The sequence below is a fragment of the Pieris napi genome, chromosome 18, assembly GCF_905475465.1.
Source record: "Pieris napi chromosome 18, ilPieNapi1.2, whole genome shotgun sequence".
NCBI lineage: Eukaryota > Metazoa > Arthropoda > Insecta > Lepidoptera > Pieridae > Pieris > Pieris napi.
In genome coordinates, this window is record NC_062251.1 from 5,754,065 (window position 1) to 5,780,145 (window position 26,081).

Here is a 26,081-nt window from a genome sequence, read left to right on the forward strand (position 1 = left end):
CAGTGAATTCAATGGCTGCTGTCAAAGTGTCAACGTTAATGAAAAAGTTTATTATATGCGTTGGATTTGTAAACACTAAACAGTAGAAGGATTGTGTAAACAAACAATTTTAAAATTGCGTTTTTGCTTCGGCTCTAAAGTCTATACTCGTCGAGTATCTAAATTTATTTAGATATGCGTGATCCGGTACATGTGACATTTGTTTCTAAGGCCCAGCTATAGAAGTTCGTTCGCTTCAAGTGCATTATTTTCTTTGACGATTTAATTAACAACCATGAAGTTGGAGGTGGATAAGAGTCTACTACCTATTAAGACTCACTTCTTCTTCTTCTTTGCTGGTAAGTTTATTATAAACAATTCCTTACCGTTTTTCTGTCTATAAAATGTCTAATGTACAATGCATTAGACAATTAAATCCATTACAATTTATATATATTATAAATACATGTAGTGGCGTTACAATCTTTTATGGGTCTAAGTCCTCAGATTTCTGTATTCATGATTTAATAATACCGATACAATAACTGATGAGCATTGTATATATTTTAGAATCTGACACTGTTTTTATAATTTGTATACTATAAGAATAACTTAAAATTGCTTGACATGAATGGCACGCAAGTTTCGAACACGCAACCTACAAGTTGGGAATCGAATAAAGGGTTGGGTGTTGAATACCATCGCACTTTTTTGACGATACTAATTATTTAGGAGTGTCGGGGGACCTTCATTGGAACACATCCAAGTGAGTTTTGCTGCGGAAACGCGTCTAAATATTTTTACAAAAAAATTTAAAGTTTTGTGTAATGTATTGAAAATTGTAAATAGTCCGCCATTTTCCACTTTTCTATTGGTAATAAGTGATGTGACGTTCACTTAAAAAAACCGTGTTTTTAATTTATCGATTGTAAACAATCGTTTTTTTTTATTTATCGATTATTTCCACATTTTTGAAATTTAAAGTTATAGAATAATCAACATTGAAATTAACCTAATTTCGTGTTGATAGATTATAATTAGTACTTGTATTTCATTGTTTGCAATTTTCTGTATTATTTAATTTTTACTAGAATAAAGTGTTTACTTTGATATCCAAAAAGTACCCAAAACCGAATCAGAGCACCCCACTATCCACGTGGTCTTGTCTGCCTTACCCCTAGAGTGTATATAAATAATCGCGAGGCGCGGAGGAAGAGCAGCCCCCACCCGCTGTAATATTCAAGCCTCCGCAACCTAAGCTTTTTGGTCGCCTTCGGCGACCAGCCTCAGCCGCTACAGCTTTCATAATGCCTGTGCTTTGGTACGCAATGGTGGAGGGGCTGCATTTCCCGTAGCGCCGGAGCTGTCCAAAAAACCAATTATTATTTAGATCGGTTAGGTTAGGTAAGTAGGTATATGAATATTTATTTTTAAAATAACTGTTCAACTGAAACTGATCAACTATGATTGATTTTCAATTATTTTTAATATTAAAATCGAATACAAAAATCGATTTTCACTTTGAAAGAAATCGATTATTTTTCACATCCCTATTAATTTTATAAACGTAAACGGCCATTTTGAATGTGGATTTTGCTAGAATAGTGTGTAAACAGTTTTACAGTGCAAAATTTCCTTTAGAAATCCGTTTCTTTTTTATTTTAACGTGAATGTTTTAGACGCGTTTCCGCAGCAAAACTCACTTGGAGGTGTTCCAATGAAGGTCCCCCGAGACTCCTAAATAATTAGTATCGTCAAAAAAGTGCGGTGGTATTCAACACTGTTACATGAAATTGTAATTAATTAAATAAGTTAAATTAAATGTAAATGGATGTAGTAATTTTTTATTATCTCATTGTATAAACGAATTATGCAAATAGTGATATCTTGTTTCCTTTATTAGTCTAAACATTCATATTTAGAAATTTGTTTTAAAATAAATAAATCAGTGACGCTACAACCTCTTTAGGTCTTGGCCTCAGATTTCTGAATCTGTTTCATGATCGTTTTTTAAATCTAATAGGCAAGTAGGTGATCAGCCTCCAGTGCCTGACACACGCCGTCGACTTTTTGGGTCTAAGACATGTTTGTTTCCTCACGATGTTTTCCTTCACCGTTCGAGCAAATGTTAAATGCGCACATAGAAAGTACATTAGTGCACAGCCGGGGATCGAACCTACGCCCTCAGGTATGAGAGTCGCACGCTGACTGTTACGTAATACTTAAACGCTCTCTAAACAGCTGGTATATAATATAAATCTTCTGTGCATATGTTCATAATTCCTTAATGGCTGGACAGAATTTGATGAAGTTTTTTGTGTGTTCAAGTGGAGTCGAGAATGGTTTACATTATTAGATATATTTTTTGTATGTAAGACGTGTGTACAAGACAACATCTTTCGGATCCGCTAGTATAAATATTAATAGAACTAATCATATAAGATGTATGTGCATTGTGCAGTACGTCGGAGAACCAGATCAATGTTATGGTATAAAGGGAATTCTAATTTGCACACAACATTATCTAATATATAAAATTCTCGTGTCACAGTTTTCGTTGCCTCCGAAACGGCTTGACCGATTTTGATGAAATTTTTTGGGCTTATCCGGTATCTATGAGAATCGGCCAACATCTATTTTTCATCCTCCTAAATGTTAGGGGTAGTCCACCCCTAATTTTTTTTTTTAGACAAAATTTTTAATTTCTATTTTTTTATGATACAGCGTTAAAAAATACATACAACCCCTAACTTTCACCCCTCTCCGATCAACCCTTATTTTTTATTATAAATGATATACATGGCAAAACGACGTTTGCCCGGTCAGCTAGTCTATAATATAAAAATTAAACCCAAAATGTGTTGGTAAGCGCATAACTCAACAACGCCTGGACCTATTTGGCCAATTCTTTTTTTATAATATTCCTTGAAGTACGAGGATGGTTCTTACGGAGAGAAAAATTTAAAAAAATTAAGTGAAAAAGTCTAAAAACAACACTTTTCTATATTCCCATACAAAATATTCGTAATAATACTTAAAAGTAAACTTTAAAACCATATCATAAAGTTCAAGTGTTAGTGGAGGGGTTCCGGGAAGGTAAATTTTTATTTTTTGACATAATGTATTTGTTGTATTATCAACTTTCTTTTTTTTATCTTAGCTAGACGGGTGTCCCGAATAGCAGAATAAGTATTAAAAAAAATAAAGAATCGACTGTTAGGCGGTTAAAATCAATCAAATTTCTCACGTGAACGCCGATTCACGGTCAGGGTTGGCCTAAATTACAGTTTCCGACATGCGGGTCTATTACTAACCGACTTTAGGAGAGTGAGAATTTTATACGTCGACAAATGTAGGATAGAGTTAGAGTCTCGCGAGCTCTTTCCCTCTCACATCTCTTTATCAACAAAGAAATACATTAAAAGGTTATTTTTTATCAGAATTACTTTTCATTCAGTCAGTTGATAATAATAATTAAATATGTAATAATTTGATCTGTTTCTTAATAAATGTCGAATTATTTCACTGTTTTTTATTTCTTAGTCAATTATTAATGCAAAAATCATGCAACCTATGTTCGGTTATCGATAAACATCGAACATCGATGTTGGGCTTTTGATTATGACATCGATGTCAAGATCGATGTTTTTCTAATATCGATCATCCCTACTCTTAACTCGACTCGCCCGGTTTGAAAGAATTGGATCAAACAGAAACAATAAAATGTAATATGTTTTGAAGTGAAACTTTTTACGGATGAAACACAATAATAATATTAGCGTCACGAAGATGTGCAGCGTTTTTGTGGAAGAAAAACGAGAGAGCGATAGAGACCGATTGAGAGAGAGTGAAAAGGGCGAAACGTTATAGAAATTCTATTTTTAAGTTTTCCTTATAAAAATCCATTGTAAAATACTTAGACACTTACAGAATGTGCGGATAAGATTACAACGATTCAAGCATAATTGTAATGGTTGGATTAACATTTCAAACAGATAGTAATGTTAACAGAGAGATAACGATACGAATAATAAACCTAATTTATCTTTGATGAACATATAAACTGCGTTAACTAACGGCAATTAGAGATAACTGCGGCATATTAAATCAAAAGTCAAAATCATTTATTCATATAGATAACGCAATGTACACTTATGAACCCAAACAATATATAAATGCTTCTAATTTTACATTTACTGCCAGTTCTCAAATCAAGGGCGTAGAACGGAAGAGAAGAAGTGGCAATAAACTCTCCGCCACTCTTTTTAATCCCCAACTTTTTGTTTTCTCCACGTTAAACGACCACGTCCATTACACCACGTTCCACAAGACATCTTAAGTAATAAATAATAATAAAATAAATTAAAAACAAAGATTTGTCCTCTATCAGCAGGAGGCATGGTGAAATAGGAGCACGCACTTTCTCATGGGAACAACACGCAAACACATAGTCGAAATAGCTGACATTACCGCATACACAAATTCAATTACGACCAGTCACCACAAGTAGCACCCGTTCACGAGTATGACGCATGGCCAGTCGCCCTTCGCCATATTTTAGGAAGAGAGACAACCCGACGCATGGAATAATATTAGTGTAGTCATAAATTAAACAAAAGCCTGCGACCCTCTCATATAAGCATTTATCATTAGTACTGCGAAAGTTACTGGAATAGAAACGTGGACTATCTTGGCTCAAGAAATCGGAAAATGATAGAAGTTGTTAGATTAAAATTGTCTCGATTCGCATATGCACTTCGCGAAATTTAAAAAATCCAAAGAAATGAAAACGGCTCTAGTCACCTACTACGCATATGCATACTCATGGTTGAGCTATGGTGTTATCTTATGGGGTAACAGTGTAGATGTCACTACCGTATTTACAAGCCAAAAAAAACTTCTGAGAATTTTAGTTAATATAGGAAATACTGACTCATGCAAGCCCCACTTCATTCGGAACAATATCCTTACTCTACCTAGCATATATATACTGGAAGCATGTATTAAAATATCCTAATATGTATTTAAAAAAAAATACGTGTGGCACTCGACTGTCGCGGTAAATTATTATTGCATACTTTTTTTTCTTTGATATTAATTCAATCTACCACTCTACCAGACTCGATGTGAGACGCAGTATGCGTTCTTTCCCACTCTAACGCGTATTGGCCGCACCTATATTACGTCAGTGTGTTAGGTTTATTTCGTTACGGAATTTCTTGATTCGGTCGCCGCGCTCAAAGCCCGCGATAAAATCTATGCAATAGCTTAAAAAGGGAAGATATAAAAACACTTTACTCACTAAGACCTTCTTGTTAAAACAAACTGATTCCACCTACATTCAGACTAAAGTTACATCAATCAGGACCATTTACCTCCTCAAGAAAATTTGAAGAATGAAACCAATAATTTGAAGTTTACCAAATTTTTAAAGGAATTATTATATATAAGAAACTAGCAGACTCGGCCAAGCGTTGCTGTGGCTAAGGTTTTTTTTATATTACATAGTAGTAGAACACCAATCCACCATGCTGTGAGAGTATCTATAGACTTTAATAATTCTTTATAAAAGTTAAGTTTGTTAATAATGTTAAGTACATTCTTCTTTTCGCAACGTGAAGCCAAAGAAAATATACCAAAAAAATAATATATCTTATAAGAATAAAAATGTATAAGAATAGAATTAACTATAATAAAACTGCGCACAATATTGCTGTGCATAACCAAGGTCCTTATTGTAATAAATTATAGTGTCGTGTAAAATGAACATAAGGAATGCAATAAAGATTTGAGTTTGAGATCACCTACTTGCCTATTAAAAAATATCACGAAACACAGAAATCCGATTTCATAATTAGGTTTGTGTCGTTCAGACGTGGTCTCCATATTAAATTTTTGACGTTCGTATTATGTTTTGAGAGCTTTTGACTGTCTTAAAAAGCCATAGGAGTGGAGCGGTTTATATTTCTTGCTATGGTAGGGGAGCCCACGATGCTAAATGGGGATTTACTCGAGCGTCGTAGAGACCTATTGGGATGCAAAGCTTAGATAATAAGAAGAAAAAAATGTTAAATGATATATACCTTTTCATCGATGGGGGAAGCCGCTATAGATTGTTAAATATGTAAAAAAAAACTGTTGCATGGACATCCTCGAGCGCGTCAGATATTGATAGCATCTATGCCCTACGTATTTTTAATAATGTACGTATGTTAATCTGATCGTTTGCATGATGCGGGTGGTTGTATTTAAGGGTTGAAAATGAAAAAAAATAAAAATTATCGAGCGCGTCAGATTTTCTAAGGGAGTGTTAAGTGCACCAAAAAAAAGCTCTCATTCACTAATCTGACGATTTCGATGGGACACAAACCCACGGCCATTTTCATAATTTGCAAAAAAAGCGCAATTTTGAAATACGCAAGATATATGTGGTTCATCTTTATGTTCTAAACGTACTGTCTCATAATCTGACGATTATCTAGAGGGATTCGCCTGATCTGACAAATTTTTTTTAGAAAAACGGTTCACCTAAAGGGCCATCCCTGCAACTTCCCGCTAATTCCATTCCTGGGCGCTTAAAATTGATATTTTGAGCTCGCTGAGTTCAAAGAAATAACATTTCTATGCATTTGAGCTCTCCCAGCTCGAAAGTCTGATAGAAGTTTCATAGAACACTATTTTTGGAATTTTCAAACCGCAATAACTTTTGAATGGATCAAGCAATTTTCACGCGGTTGAATCGAACCACAAATTTCGGAGTAATCCCGTAAAAACACTTTTTCGAGTTTCTTTCGTTCACGATATCTCTCGAACGAATCAACCGCTTTTGACCAGCTTGGTGGCGATCGACGTGGTTTTTCAAGCTCAAAGGCGGATTAGTTTTTGAAGTTGATCGATAAAGAAACCACTTAAAAAAAAAATATTTCTTATTTTTTTAAGATTTTTCAAAATTTCTCAAAATCTATCGGTCCGAATCGGTTCAAATTCACAGGAAATGTAATTTTGAGGGAAATATTTAGAACGCCGTTTAGTAGATTCCGATCGGTTTAAGGAAATGTAGGCATCAAGCAGCTGCACGCATTTAACTTTATCCACGAATTTTTGTTATTTCGGCTTGCGGAAATCGTCAGATTATATATTTTTCATTATTCTTGAATTATTTCCTTCAAAATAAAAAAAAAATTTGCTACGCTCGAGAATGTCGAGATGACGTTTTTTTTTACAACTTTGTTGCCCTCCCCTTTTTTTCCGTCACTCTCAAATTGTCAGATAAGTGGAATATACACTTTTTAGGATGTAATTAACTCACCCTACCTTAATCTGACGCGCTCGGGAGTTTCTGATGGTCAATTTTTTTTTACTAATCTGATCCTGTCTCCTTCGCGGGCGGCCTTATATATGGGCCTCATATTTTGTGGAGGTACCTAACCGGGTACAAGGTATCCCCCTATATATTAATCTGCCGCGCTTTAGTAAATCCCGAAATCCCCCTACCACTATGAAAACGAGAGACCGATTAGTGTGACGCGAAGTAGTCAAAATTTTTGGGAGTTTTGACATTTGGCTGGTGTGTTTTGCGCGGCTTACTTTCTTGATCGCGTTTTTGGAACGAAGTTCCTTATCGCGCGTTGTGAAAGGGGGCTAGACGGAAAAAACTCTTACGAAAAGTTGTCACGACACTTTTTTGCTATTTGCTATTGTAATACACCGGTTCTCGTCCGATCACCGAAGTTAAGCAACGTCGGGCGAGGGCAGCACTTGGATGGGTGACCGCCTGGGAACAACTCGTGTTGTTGGCTTTTTTTTTCGTCGTAAGATTGGTGTCGAGAAAATCTATCATACTGTTATGATACCAATTAACATATAAATTAATCGAAAGGAATTTCGTTCCATCCGGGTGTCCCTTGACACCTCTAAAGTTTTTTTATTACCTTACACACGTGGTTAATTCAATATTAATTTGGTAATTTAAAAAACATTAAAAACGTTATAGGTATTTGTTGCGCAATGTTTTATCTAATATATAAAATTCTCGTGTCACAATATGGATGGATGTTCGTTCCCATACTCCTCCGTATCGGCGGACAACATCTATTTCACAACCCCCTAAATGTTAAGGGTGGTACATACCCCAAAACATTTATTTTTACACAAAACTTTTTGTTTTTATTTTTTTATGATACAGCATACAAAAATACATATAACCCTTAATTGTCACCCCGATACCCCTATTTTTATTATAGTACATAGTTATTTTTATTGAACTTTAAAAGATTGTATGCACTACAGAAGATTAATACGTAGATTTCTTAACAGGTAATTGACGTAAATAAACTAAAAAATGTAATCCTGCGCAGTTTAGTTGTGTTCATTAAAACTGGCTGTTTATATGACCATCGACAAAAAAAATGAAAAATCAATTTTTAAATTTCAGCTCTAGGACCAATTCTGCCACAGATAAATGTCTTCGGTCGCCAGTTGGGTGTGTCCGCGGATGTCATGGGAATGGTGACAGCTGTGTTGCCACTTCTGTGGGCCGCTGCCAAACCAATGGTTGGTTATGTGGTGGATTATTGGCCGGTGAGATATTTTTAATCTTTTTCATTATCTGCATTTTTTTTCATAGTTTCAGTTAATAGTTAACAATGCGTCACGTACTTCTCGTCCAACGGCTAAGGGAGCATTCAAGTATTACGTAACGCAATTTTTGGAGATTATTGACCCTCCCCCCCATGAACTCGCCGTAACGTTTTTCAGTACCCAAGTACAGTACTGTACCCAAGTCTAGTAAAACGTTTCGTGACCACCTAGTGACTCTTTAGTTCCTATTATGTGGTGTAAGTAGAAAATAATATTAACAATAACGCGTAATTCAATCCCCACCCCGCATCGTAACGTTTTACAAAAGGACCCCCCCCCCTTCCCAAAATTCGTTACGTAATACTTGAACGCTCCCTAAACGCAAAATAAAACCAAATTGGCGTCTTTGGCTCGCGAGTAACACCATTCACGAGCGAGCAAACCGTATGGCACGACGGCTCAGATCGACGGCATACACGAGCGCGCCGCGCGCCTGCGTATGCGCACTGCGCCAATTGAATCGGCGCGATGCACTTTCGCGCAGTTGGAATTCCATCGCGCCGAGCCAATCCATTTGGACCGACAGTGTTTTCACATTCATGGACGAATTTTGGATCGACAGCGTGCCAAACGGATCGATGGATCGCCCGCCTTTACACAGTAGAACAGATTATTATTATCAAATTTTGTAGCCAATAAAATTCTATTTTCTTTTTTCAGAACCACAGAAAACTAGTATTTATGCTACTTATTATAATAATGTCTGGCTCATATTGTTGTCTATGGTTCCTGCATGTTCCTGACGAGCCTGAAAAAATCGTAGAATCGATATACAACCTCAACGACACAATATATATAAAACCTCGCTCGACCATAGATAATTTGACACTTGACAAGTACAACTGCCACTGGAATTGTTCCACAGACTACAAATTTAATTTATATCTATCTAACTCCACGCACGTAACCACAATGTATATAGACGGAGCAGTGACGAATACATCTTGCTCGCTCTTACATATGCAAATGGAGACTGGAGGGAGTGAGATAGCATGCCTACCGATACAGGACTGCAATTTACTGTGCTACGAAGCGACGTTAGATGCGCGGGAAAATAATGATGGCGGGGTTGATGAAAGTTATTCGAGTTTTTACACGACTGTCACGTTTTGGGGATTTGTACTCATGATGAGTGTGGGGACGGTCGCGTTTAATGTTGCTAACTGTACAAAAGTGATGGTGCCGGAAGTCGGTGCAAATTTTTAATTCGACGACAGTTGCAGAAGCAATATAGGTCATTTATTACTGTACGGCATTTGTGTGATTCCTTTTGGACACATATACAGATACTTTACCCGTAAACGCCGTACATATTTCCAGCGGAGCGGTCGAAAGCCAAGGGTCGGAACCCTACCCCTACACCCATATACCCTAAGGTCATTGTAAAATGTACGGCAACATGTTCAAAATATTATTTAACACGGACAATAATATTTTATAATTATGCCGTCCAAATATTATAGTTAATATTTGTGTAATTAAATATTTATCGAAATTTCAGGATTTACCAAGTTCTTACTGCTGTAAGATCAGAGAATAATGTACGGCAACTTGTTTTTTTACATAATGTTACTAAATATTACCGTTGTACATTATAGCCGTTCATTATAAATGGTAACAAATAAAAATATTATGATAAAAAATATATGAAATTTCCGAAATTTAGATGACTTTTCAAATGCTCCTAGAGTAATATGGGGAGTAATATTTTCAAAGATTATTGTTATTTTATATGTAACAAATATAAATAAACAAAAAAAACCAGATGCCGTACATTTTACTCCAGATTATTCTTTACAGCTGATAAAAACTTCGACGACGTTTGAGGTGTCCCTTAAGGTCATTAATAACTGTACATATCTGAGTATACTACCATAAGGCTGTAAAGTATATTTACAGCCTTATCGTACCAGCAGAGAGAGGTAAAGGAAAAACATTTTTAACAAAAATATATATAATACAGGGCGTCCCAAACTTATGAGACATGAAGGGAAAGTACCTTAAATATCGCAGATAGGGTATTTTACTAAAAGAAGACTTTATGTTATTTATAAAAGTTAGTAATTCTGCATTCAAAGATTTTTTAATAACTACTTGTCTCGTCTGGAAATCGAACCGGCTTAAATTAAAAAAAAAACACCCCTACTTTTATGATGCCAATCGAAAGAATGGCCAAAACCTAATAACTTTTCTAAAGTAACAGACTCGTAGGGGATTTTTTTAGGCCGAATACGATAGATAATGTTTTTAATTTGATTAAAAAGATATATTCACGCTGTTCCTTTCTTTTAAAATACTTTGTTACTTAAGAAGAGTTATTAGTTTTTGGCCATTCTTTCGATTGGCATCATAAAAGTAGGGGTGTTTTTTTTTACATTTAAGTCAGTTCTATTCCCAGACGAGGCAAGTAATTTAAAAAAAATCTTTGAATGCAGAATTAATAACTTTTAAAAATAACATAAAGTCTTCTTTTAGTAAAATACCCTATCTACGATATTTAAGGTACTTTCCCTTCATTTCCCATAAGTTTGGGACGCCCTGTATTGGTAGGCGGTGGTAGCGGACTATCGAAAGTGTACGGCATTTATCTTTTATTGAAGATTGTCTAAAGTATAAATAACCTGTGTTATTGCCGTACAGATAAAAGTCACCGGAAAATGACTCTTTTCTGAGAAAAGTAATTTACCCCATACACCTATGTGTTCCACAAAAAATGTACGGCATGCTGGAAAATGTTATCTATTTGTGAAGTACTCTCAAGATCATTTAATTTTATGTTGATTCATATCATCATCACCTATATGCTAATCAGACATATGTTGCGACCCTTGGCTTTTGACCGCTCCGCTGGAAATATGTACGGCGTTTACGGGTAAAGTATCTGTATATGTGTCCAAAAGGAATCACACAAATGCCGTACAGTAATAAATGACCTATATTGCTTCTGCAACTGTCGTCGAATTAAAAATTTGCACCGACTTCCGGCACCATCACTTTTGTACGGCACTAGGTTTTTCGACATTTATTTTTAATCATCTATACACTTATAACAAAGCCGTACATTAATAATTAGTCAAAATTCCCCCATTGTACCTGAGAAAGTCCATTCACTCACGTACTCACATGTACCGCTCAGAAATGACGGCATAGTGCTCAGAGCTATTTTCAGATATAGTAACAGCCTTCTAAGCGTAATTCACGTTGGGTCATTTCACAGGTATTTTTTGTTCATGGGCTTGTGGTCTACTAGGTCAATTGGTGTGAATTGTCTTTATAAAAAAAAAATCTTGAACGGCGGTTATTTTGTTAAAAGCTAAGTTTTTGTCACGTGACCACTTTCATACAATTTTGTTTGGCGTTAGCGGTCGTGCTTGTCGCAAAGCGTCGTAAAAATGATCGACTTTTCTGTTTGTCATACTAATTAATTAGCTATTATAAATATCAAGAGCTGCGTTGGCCTGAACTTGCTACTTTCATCGCTGGTGTCTAATGTCCAGTTCAAACAATTTGTATGACAATACTTGGCGATTAAAAAGAGTGGCGGAAAGTTTCTTGCCAGTTCTTCTTACCCGCTCTACGCCCTTGACTTGCGAACTGGTAGTAAATATAAATTTACGATTAATTTAACATGACGATTCAAAAGTGTACTTGGTTACCCACTTGAATAAAGATATTTTGAGTTTGAGTTCATTCATTCTTGTCATTGGTTCTTTGTCATTTAACACAGTACCATGAAGAAAAACATGAGTAATCCGGCATGCCTTAGATCCATAAGGAGATGGCGCATGTCAGGCACTGAAGGTCACCTACTTCCATCTAGAAGATGATAATCACGCAACAGATACAGAAATCTGGAGCCACATTCAAGAGCTGTTGCATCACTGTTTTTTTAAAGCTCATGTTTCCCGCGATTTTGCGTTTTGACGTGATAACGTCTTTAAAATCGTTTTAGTCGGGTGAGATGTTCAGAAACTTGTGTCACACCAAAACCTCACGAGCGCGATCGCAGGTATAACGAGAGAGAGACGGACCGATCTCCCGTCTCATCTCGAGCGCTGCCAGTCATTCCGTGAATGTATGAAGAAAAATGTATATCATAGTCGAATAAGTAAACTTGTCATTTTACACCCGAAATTTATCATCAAAAGTGTGAATAAAACGATAGATGTAATTTAAAATTTGAAAAAAAATTTATCTTCATTAATTCCTTACTTCCCAAAAACTTATATCACCAATAAGACGTTATCACGTAAACATCTCGATCGTAAACCTACTTTACAAACAACCAATATTTTTTTTTAGCAACCATTTTTTTTTTCCTTTATGGCACGGTTTGTGCATTAGCCAGCGTCAAGTATAAGATTTTTATAATTCGCACTTGTAATTTGCCATCCTCGGCCTAGAACGTATTACTACATTCTAAACCTTCACAGTCTCCTTTCTTAAGTAGCATACTCACTGCTTGCCTTAAAAATTCGACCGTGCCCTCCACGTACGGTTTAGGCACTCGCCCGGTACCGCACCACCGTCACAAAGGCCGAGAACAAATTTAAATTAAATTTAAACTTGCCCTCGAACCGGGAATCGAACCCGGTACCCCTCACCTAGCTGCCACTTAATAAGACCGCTAGGCTATGAGGCCCTTAGCAACCATTTTAGTAGATTTTTATTTTGACGTATTTGTTTTTGACAGATTATAATTGCTCAAGGATGCGTTGAATGATAGACGAAATGAATGACAATTTTTGACAGTTTACACATGTAAGATTATAATGTAAATTGTACATATTTTTTTATTAGTCAAGCTAAAAAATTTGTACCTTTTTAGAGTATAATGCAAGGTCCGACCTACGCATTATGTTATTCCACAATAGTTGGCTATGCAGCTCACGTTGCACCTGAAGGCTACTCAGCAACTGTGCAAGGGATTGTCGCTGGAATGGACGATGGTGTGGGTAAGTTGTTAAAAAATTTAGAACTACCCCCGTATTTGCAACATGTGGGTAGATGGAATTTTTTTTTAGTTTTAGAACACGATTATATCATCATGTATATTTATAAACGATATTACAGTGACAGTTTAAACTTACTTTAGTATCGATAACAAAGTTATAATCTGTGCGAAATAGAACCGGCGTGGTTGTGTGTATAGAGTCTGGCTAACGAAAGTAGATACTGGATTTTTTTTCAAACTTGTTATATGACAACACTAAAGTTAGTACGGTCAAAATGTCTTGATATTTATTTATTTTAAATAAGTACATATTAGTTTTAGATAATGTTATTGTTCTTTTACAGATAGTCTTGAGATTATTAGCCAACGGTTATGAATTTAAGAAAAACAAAAATTAACGTTCATTATTAATTGAACGATATGATATAGCTGCATGGAGACATCGCTTTTTGCGTACCATTGCGTTGAAACGTGCATAAGGCAAGCCAATAATCTACTTAGATGAAACTTATGTCCACAAAACCTATAAGCCTAAAAAGTCAATGTATCAATAATTTAGTAAGTCAAAGTATCAAAGTGAGTTGTTCCAACTATCCTTTTTACTTTAGGACTGCCATGCTGATATTTTTAAAATTTGCCGCGCTTTTTCAGTATCATCTTTCATTAGCCAGACTCTAACAAATATAATTCAGAAATTCACAAAATTATATATTTTTTATATGTATCAAGATAATTGTCGAACTATATTAACGTAAGCGCTGACAAACTAATAATGATAGTTGTGCGGTATAATCTACGCTGCGATGACGTCATACCTTAAAACGCGCTAACGAAATAATTCCGACTACGGACATATGCCTCTTCTTGACGTTCAGGCCAGTCAGTGGTTCGATTGGCTCAGGATCTTTTTGGTCTGTGAAGCCCCTTCCACCTTCTATAAATGGACGAACCACAGTTCTCTTTCCCCACAGACTCTATAACTTTTTTTTGAAGATAAATAAATAAAAGTTATAATTTTTAGGATTTTTTTTACGGCGAAAATACTGGTAAACCATATAAATAAAAAAAAGGATTGTGTGGTTTTATGAAACCACGGTAAAAGTGAAACTATTTTTTATCATTATAGACATTTAACTAAAATGTTTGGAATTATTCCATTAAGGGTATAAAAATCGCTTTATCAATCTTAATTTTATACTTGGAAAATTGAAATGATAATGGGAAATAATAAAAGTAGACTAATTAAAAGTAGATTAATTCTCCAACTAATATTTTTATTGAACTCTGTGCCTTAGGGTGCGTACAGACTATGTAACATATTATATAACTTGTGTTTTATAACACGTCCACATTATGTAACCTTGTTATTCAACATTATAACATAAAACAATACTGTACACATTAGAATAACAATGCAATATAACAATGTTATATAACCATTTTAAATAACAAAAGAAAAACAAAAAAACGTAGATGCTGGGTTCGTACTAGCATACATATCTGTAACATGTTTTATAACATTCAGTGTGCACATTATCTGAAACATGTTGTATAACATGTTATGTTATATAGTCGCACCTTTACGACATACATAATACTTAACAATTATTTAGATTATATACACGTATTAAAAACTATAGGCGCCGCCATATTGGCCTTGGCTGCTATGACGAGCGCCTTTCACTTTATCCCTACTCCGCGGCCGACCGTCACGCGACATGCAACACACAGACGAAAAAGTTTGAGACGATGTAATAAAAGTTTCACTTTATTATCTTTGCAGGTTTTGCTCTAGGATCTCTAGTAGGGGGTCAACTGTACAGTCGTGCGGGGGGTAGGGGTTCATTTCGTATATTGGCTGGTATTGCACTGTTCGCTGCGGCTGTCCACGCGCTATTGTTCGCTTGGCTCACGCGAAATGACTCAGGTAAATTTATTTTTATGCCAAATTTAAAAAAATTATACACGCAACATTTACCTTATATAAAAAATATAATCGTTGATATCTCAAAAAGGAGGATATCGTAAGGAATGTCTCTGGATTTCGACATGTGTCAAACAGATGGCTGATCTACTTGTCTATGAAATAAAAATGATCAAAGGCAAACAAAAAACAATAACTGTCTCTTTTATACTCATAAGCTTGACTGAGCGCGAGAGAGACTTACAGTCTTTTCATGATGCATATTCAGTGTTACGTCACGCCTCGCGCTTATTCACAGACACTACACAAGCACAAAATGTAAATGTGCTGAAGCCGCCAGCTTTCGATAACCGACCTATAACGCCACTTCATTATTATTACAATATCACATACATAGAACGCAAGTTTCGATTAATTAATACGTCACATGCCATCTTCTGTCAAATATTTAAAGACAATAATAATACTTGTGCATTGAGAAACAAAATCACATGAAAACTCGCGGTAAAGTAATAATGCCAATGCCAAAATGTTCGCCAGGGATCGACTGCATAATGGCAACAAGTAACACTAATTATGACATTACAGAACAAAAGCGACCTGAAGTGACGTCACAAGAGGAGGGCGAAAAAATGCTAGCATTAAATAATAGCATTTATCGGGACACCGTCGTTCCAGTTGTATAGAAGGATAGTATTTTATAAATTGTATTACTGTGATAGACAATTCAAGAGATTTATATTATTATATAAAATATTTTCTTGCCATATATATTTTTATCTATTGTTAGTTGTATATAATCTGTTGTTGTTCTATTGTTTTTGATGTTTTGACGTGTTATCTGTGCCAAAGATTTAAAAAATTCCAAAGTGTCGCTTGCAAAAACAAAAAACAATATGATATTTATTATTTAGATTTAAGATGGAGTTGAATAATGATACGAAATTTTAGCACCTATATAGATTTGAAAATTATACATATCATAAAGTACATACTACTTAGTCTAAAATGTAATTTTTATATACATTTTGAATAAAAAATATATTTTAAAGTATTTTTATTTAAAAATCATCACGTATCATTCATTTTAAAAACTATCTGACAAGTATTCAAAGTATAGATAGATACCCATATCAAAATTAAAGAAATTCACACCCCTATGTATAATTTGGAATATTTAAGTGCACGGCGTGAGTTTTGCCTTATTATCCAATAAATTCACACTAGCGCAATGTGCACTGAATTATTAGGTTTGTAAAGCCTTTTTTATGTAGAAATTATTTTATTGCTACGTATTATTATCGACTATTTTATCATATTCTCATTAATTAAAAGACAAGATTTAAGCTTTACCAAATATTTTTTATATACTTAGTCCAATAGTTTAGGATACCTTCTTATTCTTTACCAAAGGAGTTGTACACTTCAAAATTACTTCTGACAAGCACTTTTGTTAGAAGTAAAGATGCTAATCGTAGATAGAGTATAGAACTAGATGAGCTTCTAAAATAACAATAATAACTAAAGAGAGAAGGCATTAACGTGAAATACTTAAGTGCGAGCGAAACAGAGTATCAGTTTTTCGGTCTCTATTTGCGTATCGGGTTTTATTTATTTACCACCAAGGGCTTCTTCAATGAATTAAAACTGTAAATATGACAAAATATGTCGATCATTCGCTATCTCACACGCTTTACGCTGATGCCTGGTCTATACCATAGTCCGTCTACGATGCTAATAGACTTATTACATCAATGAGACCGCGCGGATGAGAAGCTTATGAATTATTAGTAAGTTAATTATTAGTTTTGATATGTGAAAAATACAAAATACTTTTATATATTTACATGTAACAAAATGTGAACGTTCCAAATAGGGATGCATCCGATACCGATGCCGATACCGATATATCGGCGATACTTAGGGTTTGCCGATATATCGGCATCGGCGATATTTTCATTGCCGATTCACCGATACTTTTCAAATTTCACGCTTTAAAAAAATAATGTACACGCGCATTTTGTATGATCTAGTTTGTTGCAAACGAGCCATGGACTATTGTTGCCCGAGAAATCCCCGCGTTTTATTCAGTTTGTTGTCTCTAACATTCGCTGAGAAAAAGCATTATTATTTATGTATATATGTATTTCATTTCGCTAAACACTATTTTATATTTACACTTTGTTGCATTATAATATAAAAATTGAACATAACTAAATGAAAAGGAGGGCATAAATACATATTACATATAAACTAAAAAAGTCTACATGAAAAATTAAAAGTGCTTACGTCAGTTAGTAGTTAGTACGAAAAACTCTTGTTGGATTGATTAGTAGACCAAAATTTTTACTCGAGTCAACTATCATTCACCTATCTTTCAACATTCTTCACATTAACTTAACTTGATATATTTTACCTTAATTTAATTTTAATTCAATAAGCGTTGGTATCGGTATCGGTATCGACGATATTCCTATAAGTGTATCGGCATCGGTATCGTATCGGCAAAAAAGCGTATCGATGCATCCCTAGTTCCAAATGATTCATGTTTCTACATTTTTAAATGTCGGCAAGGCACGAAATCTTGTAACGAAAGCGTAGATAAATTTGTTGTTTGTTTGAATAAGTTCTCAGATAGGTTAATTCTTTGCTAATTAATAGCTACGAAAGACATACCTCAATATCTTCCATAAAAAGTATTAACTATTACAATTTATATTGCTATGCGTAATTTCATTTATTCAAAAAATATATACTTGAATTTTTTTTCACATTTACTACAAAAATAACTGGTAATTTAGCACTGCTGACTGTTATAAATGACTCTGTTAGATAATCTGTACTATGTCCCTGCTTAATCTGTGAAATAGTGACATCTATTTGACATTGATAACTGACAACATATTTATAATTTAATCCCAATCGGGGCGCAGCTCGGTGCCAGATAAAGCGATATCAAAATACAAATTCCCTGAATAAATATGGCATTTAAAAGTGATTTAAAACAATTATTAAAGCCCTATTACTGGCTGAATATCATGCTTAGTTTATCCTACGTTATTGCTAAACGGACGTATTTAACATGTGAGTTTTTGTTTCCAAATGCCGACTGTGAATTAGATAGCAGGGAAACGGAAATCCTATTTTTCCTAATTATTGTCGTCATGCTCAGGACAAGGAAGGCTGGAAGTGTGACAATGGTCAATTATTTATCTTCATCCTTTGTTTACACGAAGATAGCAAACTTAATTCTGTGGTTCTATGCAGATGTGAGGTGTGTATTCAAAAATGTATCTTACTTTATATAATACTTAATATTATGTAGTATATCCTTATTCTATAGTTTAATTAAATAGGATATAATCAGATACAGTAATCAGCACAATTGACACAAGAGAAGGTTGAAACATGCTAATTGAGATAAATATGTACACAGTCGAACTCATTGGTCACATATTAAACTCGAGTTTTTACTTCATATTATGGAATAATTACTATCTGGCATACCAGGGCCTGACACATAATTGCTGCTCTCTTGGTACAGATTAAGTTCACTAGTTAAATTCCCTTTACCACATTATTCATGCCCCATTGAAGACAGGTTGAAATATGTCTGTCATGTATCTATAGGACTTGAATGTGACTAAGAAAATTTCTCTCTTAATGAATAATTATATATTGTTATATTATAATACTAGCTGGCCTGGCGAACATCGTACCGCCTAACAGTCGATTCTTTATTTTTTAAATACTTATTCTGCTATTCGGGACACTGGTCTAGCTAGTAAGATAAAAAAGAAAGTTGATAATATAACAAATACATTATGTCAAAAAAAAAAATTTACTTTCTGGGAACCCCTCCACTAACACTTGAACTTTATGATATGGTATTAAAGTTCAAATTGACTTTTAAGCATTATTACGAATATTTTGTATGGGAATATAGAAAAGTGTTGTTTTTAGACTTTTTCACTCAATTTTTTTAAATTTTCTCTCCGTAAGAACCACCCTCGTACTTCATGGAATATTCGTAAAAAAGAATCAGACAAATTGGTCAAGCCGTTTTCATGTTGTCAATACTTATTGTGTGAATACTTATCAGTAAAATTACACAATTGTAACAAAAGCATAAATTCTCTCTTATCAAATTGTTTATTTACCTTTTTTTTTAAATTTAAAGATCAGACATCAATTTATCCTTACTGTACTGATTACTTTAATATCTGTAGAATGTTAATAGATAATATAAAACTTTTCTCGTAGGTACGGAATACCATATGGTGCAATACTCATATTATCTGCTCTTCTTCTCCCTGAGCCCACTTATTCCGGTCCAGAGCTGGTAACCTACTTCAGAGGAGCCCAAGTATTTGAAGATGAACTGAAGCATCATAAGAACACCACCTGGATCGTCTGTTTGTATGCAGCATGGCATCCAGCATGTGTTAACTTTGCTCCTGTATTCTCCGAGTTGTCGGCCAGTTATAGTTTGGAGAACTTCAAATTTGGAAAAATTGATGTCGGCAGGTTTGTATTGATTTGTTTTAAATGAATTTAGAATGAAAAAAAGGGTGCGTGTACTTATGTATGCGCGAAAGAAGTTATACTTCTTTGGCATTATTAAAAATAGTTTTTGCTTGCAAATAATTTATTACAATTAAATAATCAAAGACTGGAAAAGGAGTCATTATAGTCAATAAAGTTCAGTTTACATTTGAAAAATTAAATAAATCAATATTTATTATTATTTTCTAATATTAATTAGTATTAATTTATATATTGAATTTAAATCACTTCTGATTATAATTCAGACGCACATATAAAATTCGCATTTGTATAATGAAAACAAAATGAAAACACGTGTTTTAAATGTAGAAACTCAAAGCATGTGGATAAATATTATAAAGATAAATACACAGTGAACAGAGGCGGCGTGCGTGCCTACATGCGCCACTAACTTCATTCTGTTAATTTTGTGTCACGGTGCGCGCGCATCGTAAAATTTCACTCTCATCAATTTTTCATAACGCGCCTAAAGAAGTATAACTTCAACAATCTTAGTTTCTTCTGTTTTCCTTTATCATATCCACAATCCAAAATTGCAGAGATTTTTTCGGGCCATTAGCAACAAGGATTTTCGAATAAATTCCAGATATCCAGAAGCAGCAACTAAATACAGAGTACAAGATGGGCCGACCAGTCGTCAGCTGCCGACTTTGATACTCTTCAGTGAGGGTCAGGAGAAGACGAGGAAGCCTCATGCTGACCATACTGGAAAGTTGCAGAAGTAAGTGTTACCATAAATACCTTTTTAGTGTCACTCGTAGACAAACTCCTGCGCAAGGGCTTGATGTGTTCGAACCTTTTTGTGTTCAAAAAAATATAAACGATTTTAAAACAAATGGTGACTTTCACCAGTATAATACGCGAAATAGAACTAATTTGAGTGTACGACCAACTAGGCTCCAAAAGAGAAACCACTCTTTATATGGAAATTGTATTCGTTTTTACAACAAACTCCCAAGCGAAATTAGAGAATTATCACTAAATAAATTCAAAGCCCTCGTTAAACGAAAATTAATCAACAAAGCTTTTTATAAATTTGAGGACTACTTAAATGATCCTAATCCTTGGGATTGAATTGCTCCAGTTCAAACAATTTGTATGACAATACTTGGCGATTAAAAAGAGTGGCGGAAAGTTTCTTGCCAGTTCTTCTTACCCGCTCTACGCCCTTGACTTGCGAACTGGTAGTAAATGTAAATTTACGATTAATTTAACTTGACGATTCAAAAGTGTACTTGGTTACCTACTTGAATAAAGATATTTTGAGTTTGAGTTTGTTCGGTCCCCTAAAAATACTTATGACCAACCCCATTTTAAAATAGCGATAATTGTACTCTATACATATTAAAATTCCTAATTTAGGCTGAAAATGGTAATGAACAAAAAATACTGGTATTATTGTGAAAAAGTGTGGGTTGCTGTATAGACGAAAAATATGGCACAGAGATTGCTTTAAAAGCGTATTTTATAGTTTTTTTTAACTATATTTATTTTCCACTTTTTAGTCCTAGCAGTATATTATGTTGTCTCAATTTAATCGTATTGCTTTGTGGACTTAAAAAAAATTTCATTGTTTTTTTCGAGATAAACCTATGAAATTATTATATTGTCGCTGATTCTTTATAAGTGTACAAAGTTTGAATTAAATCTGTCCGTTTAAAGTGGGTCAAAATCGAATCCGAAGGAGTCGTTTACATACATACATACATACATAGATACAGGTGAAGCTAATATAAAGCGTGTAAAAAAACAAATAAATCGATGACGCTACAACCTTTTTAGGTCTGGGCCTCAGATTTCGGTTTCATGATGAGGTCATCAGCCTGACACACTCGGTAAACACACAGATAAACCTTTTTACCCTTAAAAACTCACCCCCTCCCCTTCCCGACCTCCGACCGCCCGAAATCTTTATATATATAATTCTTCGGTGAGTGTGTATGTCACTGAACTTCTCTCAAACGACTGGACCGATTTTGATGAAATTTTTTGTGTGTGTTCAAGGGGATCTGGGAATGGTTTAGATTCACAAATCAGCCCGGCAGATGGCACTGCAGTCGGTACTTTCATACTTTAATATCCTAATAGCTTGAAATATCATCCAGGACAACGTCTGTGGGGTCCACTAGTTATATATATATTTTTCCTTTTATTTTTATAATATTATCCTCCTTTTCCATGGGTTCCTTCTATTATTTTTTTTCGCTTATTATTTTTAAAAGCTTCTACCCTGGTCTAATATCATTTCTGTAACTCTGAGGTAAAAACTCTGGTTAGTGAGAATCCTCTTTAAAGAAAGAGAGAATGAGATCGCGGTCCTGAGGTTTGGCTGTACTTACAAACAGCCAATACCAATTCAGCTTATCTATAATCTTAATATATATAAATTACGTATCCCGTTGTTTGTCCGCTATGGACTCCTAAAGTACCGAACCGATATCAATCAAATTTGCACACTATGTGTAGTTTGGTCCAACTTAAAAGATAGGAGGATAGCTTACATCTCAATTTATACCCGCAATATTATTTTATTGCAATTTATTTGTTTATTATTTGATAGTCACAATTCTAACAGATGGCGCTGTGTTGAAAGTACCAACGTTTCACATAAGCTACAATTTAATGGATTCGGTAGTTTAGGAGTCCATAGCGGACAAACAACGTGAAACGTAATTTATATAATATGTTAAAATAAAACTTTAAATATGCACTAACAAAAGCCATTATTACAATAATTATTGTAATAAAGCAGAAGTCCCTATTTCGCATGTTTATGCTTTCGCTCATTGGTCTAGTGGTTAGTACCCCTGACTGCGAATCCATGGGTCCCGGGTTCGATCCCCGGCTGAGACGAACATCGATGTGATGAGCATTTGGTGTTGAGCTTAGGTCTTGGGTGTTTAAATATGTATTTATATGTATGTCTATCTATATATAATATTAGGTTGGGGAAAAAGTCTTTTCGCATTATAGTATGTATGAACTTGTAATATAATCTCTTTGGCTATACTATAAGTATCTGGCTGGTTTTGTTATCAAGGAATGTTGAGATTTTAAAGAAGATAATTCCAAAATCAAAATAGGATAATGTCTGTTTTTTATTTATTTTTCGTACCGTCAATAGGAGTGAATCGAATGATGAAATTCGATACATTTAAAACTTTACTACAAAAACGGTCAAAATGCAAAATTTGTGATGTTAATTAGCACAAATTGGTTTAAGCGTTTTCAATCCGGAAATTTTGATGTCAAAGATCCAAGTCGCTCTGGTCGCCCTATGACGGATAAAATGGATGCCATTTTTGAAAAAGTGGAGCAAGATCGGCATATCAGTAGTTAAGACGTAGCTGAAGCACGGGGAATGACCACAAAAAAGTTTTGGCGCATTTGAAAAAAGCTGGGTACACAAAAAAGCTCAATATTTGTGTACCTCACGAGCTCACTGTAAGAAACCTAATGAACCGTGTACTCATTTTTGATTCTTTATTACGACTTAATGGAACCGAACCATTTTTGAAGAAGCTGATAACTGATGATGATGAAAAGTGGATCACGTACGACAAGAACTTGCGAAAAAGGTCGTGGTCAAAGGCCGGTCAGGCTTCACAGACTGTGGCGAAACCCGGGATAACTCGCAACAAGGTGATGCTGTGTGTGTGGTGGGATTGAAGGGCATTATTCATTATGAGCTGTTACCACCAGGCAGGACCATCGATTCTGATCTCTACTGCGAACAACTGATGAGATTAAAGCAAGAAGTTGAGAGAAAGCGAGAAGGCTTGAACCTTCAGATTTCCACCTGTTTCAGTCTCTTCAGAATTCTTTAAGCAGTGTCAGGTTAACATCACGAGAGGACTGCTAAAACAAATTGTCGCGGTATTTTGATCAAAAGCCCCAAAATTTCTATAGCAATGGGATCATGTCCCTACCTAAATGATGGCAAAAAGTTATCGAACAAAATGGTACCTACATACTTTAGTTAAATGTAAATAAACTATTTTAAAAAATGTTCTGAATTTTCTTAAAAAATGCGAAGAAACTTTTTTCCCAACCTATTATGTATGTATATCCGTTGCATAGTATCCATAACACAAGCTTCACCAGCTTAGCTAGGTCTTGGTGTGAATTGTCTTTAAAAAAAAGCCAGTCCTTTAATCGTATTTTTACACGGTGATACTCGGAAATGATTAATGACGCCAAAACTGACGTACGTCAAAAAAATTATTTTGACATAAGTACGTGTCATAGTTCGCGCGTGAATCTCACTCTGGGTGTCCACGCAAGTCTATGATAGACTAAAGATTATTTTTTTTTACAGATTTCTCTTTTCCAAAGACAATATTAAGGCTGCATTTAACATTGATGGGATTTATGAAGAGTGTAAATCTAAGTTAGCCGCTAAATCTAAGAAGACTGAAAAAGTCGAATAATTGTTTTATATTTTATTAATTTATTTCTTTTCACGATGTTCGAACCCTTATAACGTTTATTATGTTTAATTATTGATAACACAATAAAAATAAGAATTATTGTTATTGTATGTGTCATATGTTGTTGTTAAATATTGGTTTTGGAGTTGGCGTGACAACGTCTAATGATGAACGCCGGCTGTTTATACGAAAAAGCATGACATTGTCCCGTTACGCTCATTGTACGTCCGAGAATTAATTCCTTCTGGATACAATCCATACAAAATAGTGATAATTCAATTAAAAAAAATAGTGCGTGGAGTCCCTCCGCGGAAGTGAAACTTAGTAATGTGGAAATGAAAATAGGAAGTATTCAATCTCGCTCTGTCTCTTTCTATTCGACTCAACGCACAATTTTTTTTTATCAATTTATATCACTTGAAATAAATAATCTATATATATAAAAGAAAGTCGTGTTTGTTACAACACTTATAACTCGAGAACGGCTGGACCGATTGCCATGGTTTTTGATTTGTTGGATTTGTTTTTGTCCCGAATAGCAGAATAAGCAATAAAATGTCGGATAAGTTATCGAATAACAATAAATTAATTAATTAATTTTACGAATGCAAAAACCATATGGTGCCATCTGTTGACAAAACTACGCATCATTTTACGTCGAATTCGTGTCAGTTCAAGAAATTCCGATCTTGAGGTGAATGAGGAGATGCATAACCATGCTTTGATCCTGATCAAAAGATGTTGGATATCAGAAAGTGCTTAACATGCAGTATCGCCATATTGACGCTAGAGAGAAGATGCCTAATCTGCCATTCTTCTTTCGCAATGGCAAGCAATAAAACATTTCTGTATTAGCAAAAGAGTTGTATTAATGTAATACTTAACATTAATGAAATCCTAAAATAAGTTAAATTAAAGTAACAACGATATTATAAGGTTGTAGGGCGGAACGAAGTTAGCCAGGTCAGCTAGTAAAAAGATAAATGCAAGATTGTGAAACAAATATTATACAAAACTATGTAATCGTTTTAAAAAGTGAATAGTTTGTTAAAATAACAAAACTATCTTAAGAAATTAGAGTGACTATCATAAATAATATTATATAAGTTCATTCGCAGGAATGACATTAGCTCTTGCCCTGTCACGTGACCGTTTTCATACAAATTCGTTGGGCGTTAGTGGGTCACGCTCGTAGAACGGTGATCTTGTCTAAAGCATCGACCCCGTATGTCAAAAACCTATTATTGACATACTGGAGTGATACGCGCCAAATCACTTAAATATTAGTTCATGATAAATTTTGTTTAAATAAATTAATTAAATTTTTGTTAATTAATTTACTATTATTTAGATCTCGATTGCGATTGGCATTTAATAGTTATAATAGTCAAGAGCAGCTTAACAAAGATCTGATTGAATTGTTATAATAACAATTTGTATTTTAACTTTTGGGGAGCGTTCAAGTATTACGTAACGCAATTTTTGGAGATTATTGAAGTTTTAGTTTAGTGTAGACTTGTTTTTGAATAAAAATTAGTGTGAATAAGAAATCTGTTGCAAGCTTTGTGTTCATAGTTTAATAAATTAA

The 26,081-nt window shown here is 34.5% G+C and overlaps 2 protein-coding genes across 2 annotated transcripts; both read left to right on the top strand.

Moving 5' to 3' along the window:
* Positions 1-71: 71 nt before the first annotated feature.
* Positions 72-16,548, top strand: LOC125058873. Its single transcript, XM_047663016.1, has 6 exons — positions 72-338; positions 8,414-8,559; positions 9,280-9,807; positions 13,448-13,574; positions 15,357-15,500; positions 16,086-16,548. Exons 1-6 carry the CDS (start codon positions 275-277, stop codon positions 16,181-16,183), a joined length of 1,107 nt encoding a protein of 368 aa, XP_047518972.1. The 5' UTR covers positions 72-274; the 3' UTR covers positions 16,184-16,548.
* A 1,851-nt stretch (positions 16,549-18,399) lies between these two features.
* LOC125058623 (thioredoxin-related transmembrane protein 2 homolog) lies at positions 18,400-24,924 on the top strand. The gene is made up of 4 exons (XM_047662732.1): positions 18,400-18,771; positions 19,761-20,024; positions 20,650-20,784; positions 24,382-24,924. The coding sequence occupies exons 1-4, from the start codon at positions 18,479-18,481 to the stop codon at positions 24,491-24,493; spliced, it is 804 nt and encodes a 267-aa protein (XP_047518688.1). The 5' UTR covers positions 18,400-18,478; the 3' UTR covers positions 24,494-24,924.
* The last annotated feature ends 1,157 nt before the right edge of the window (positions 24,925-26,081 follow it).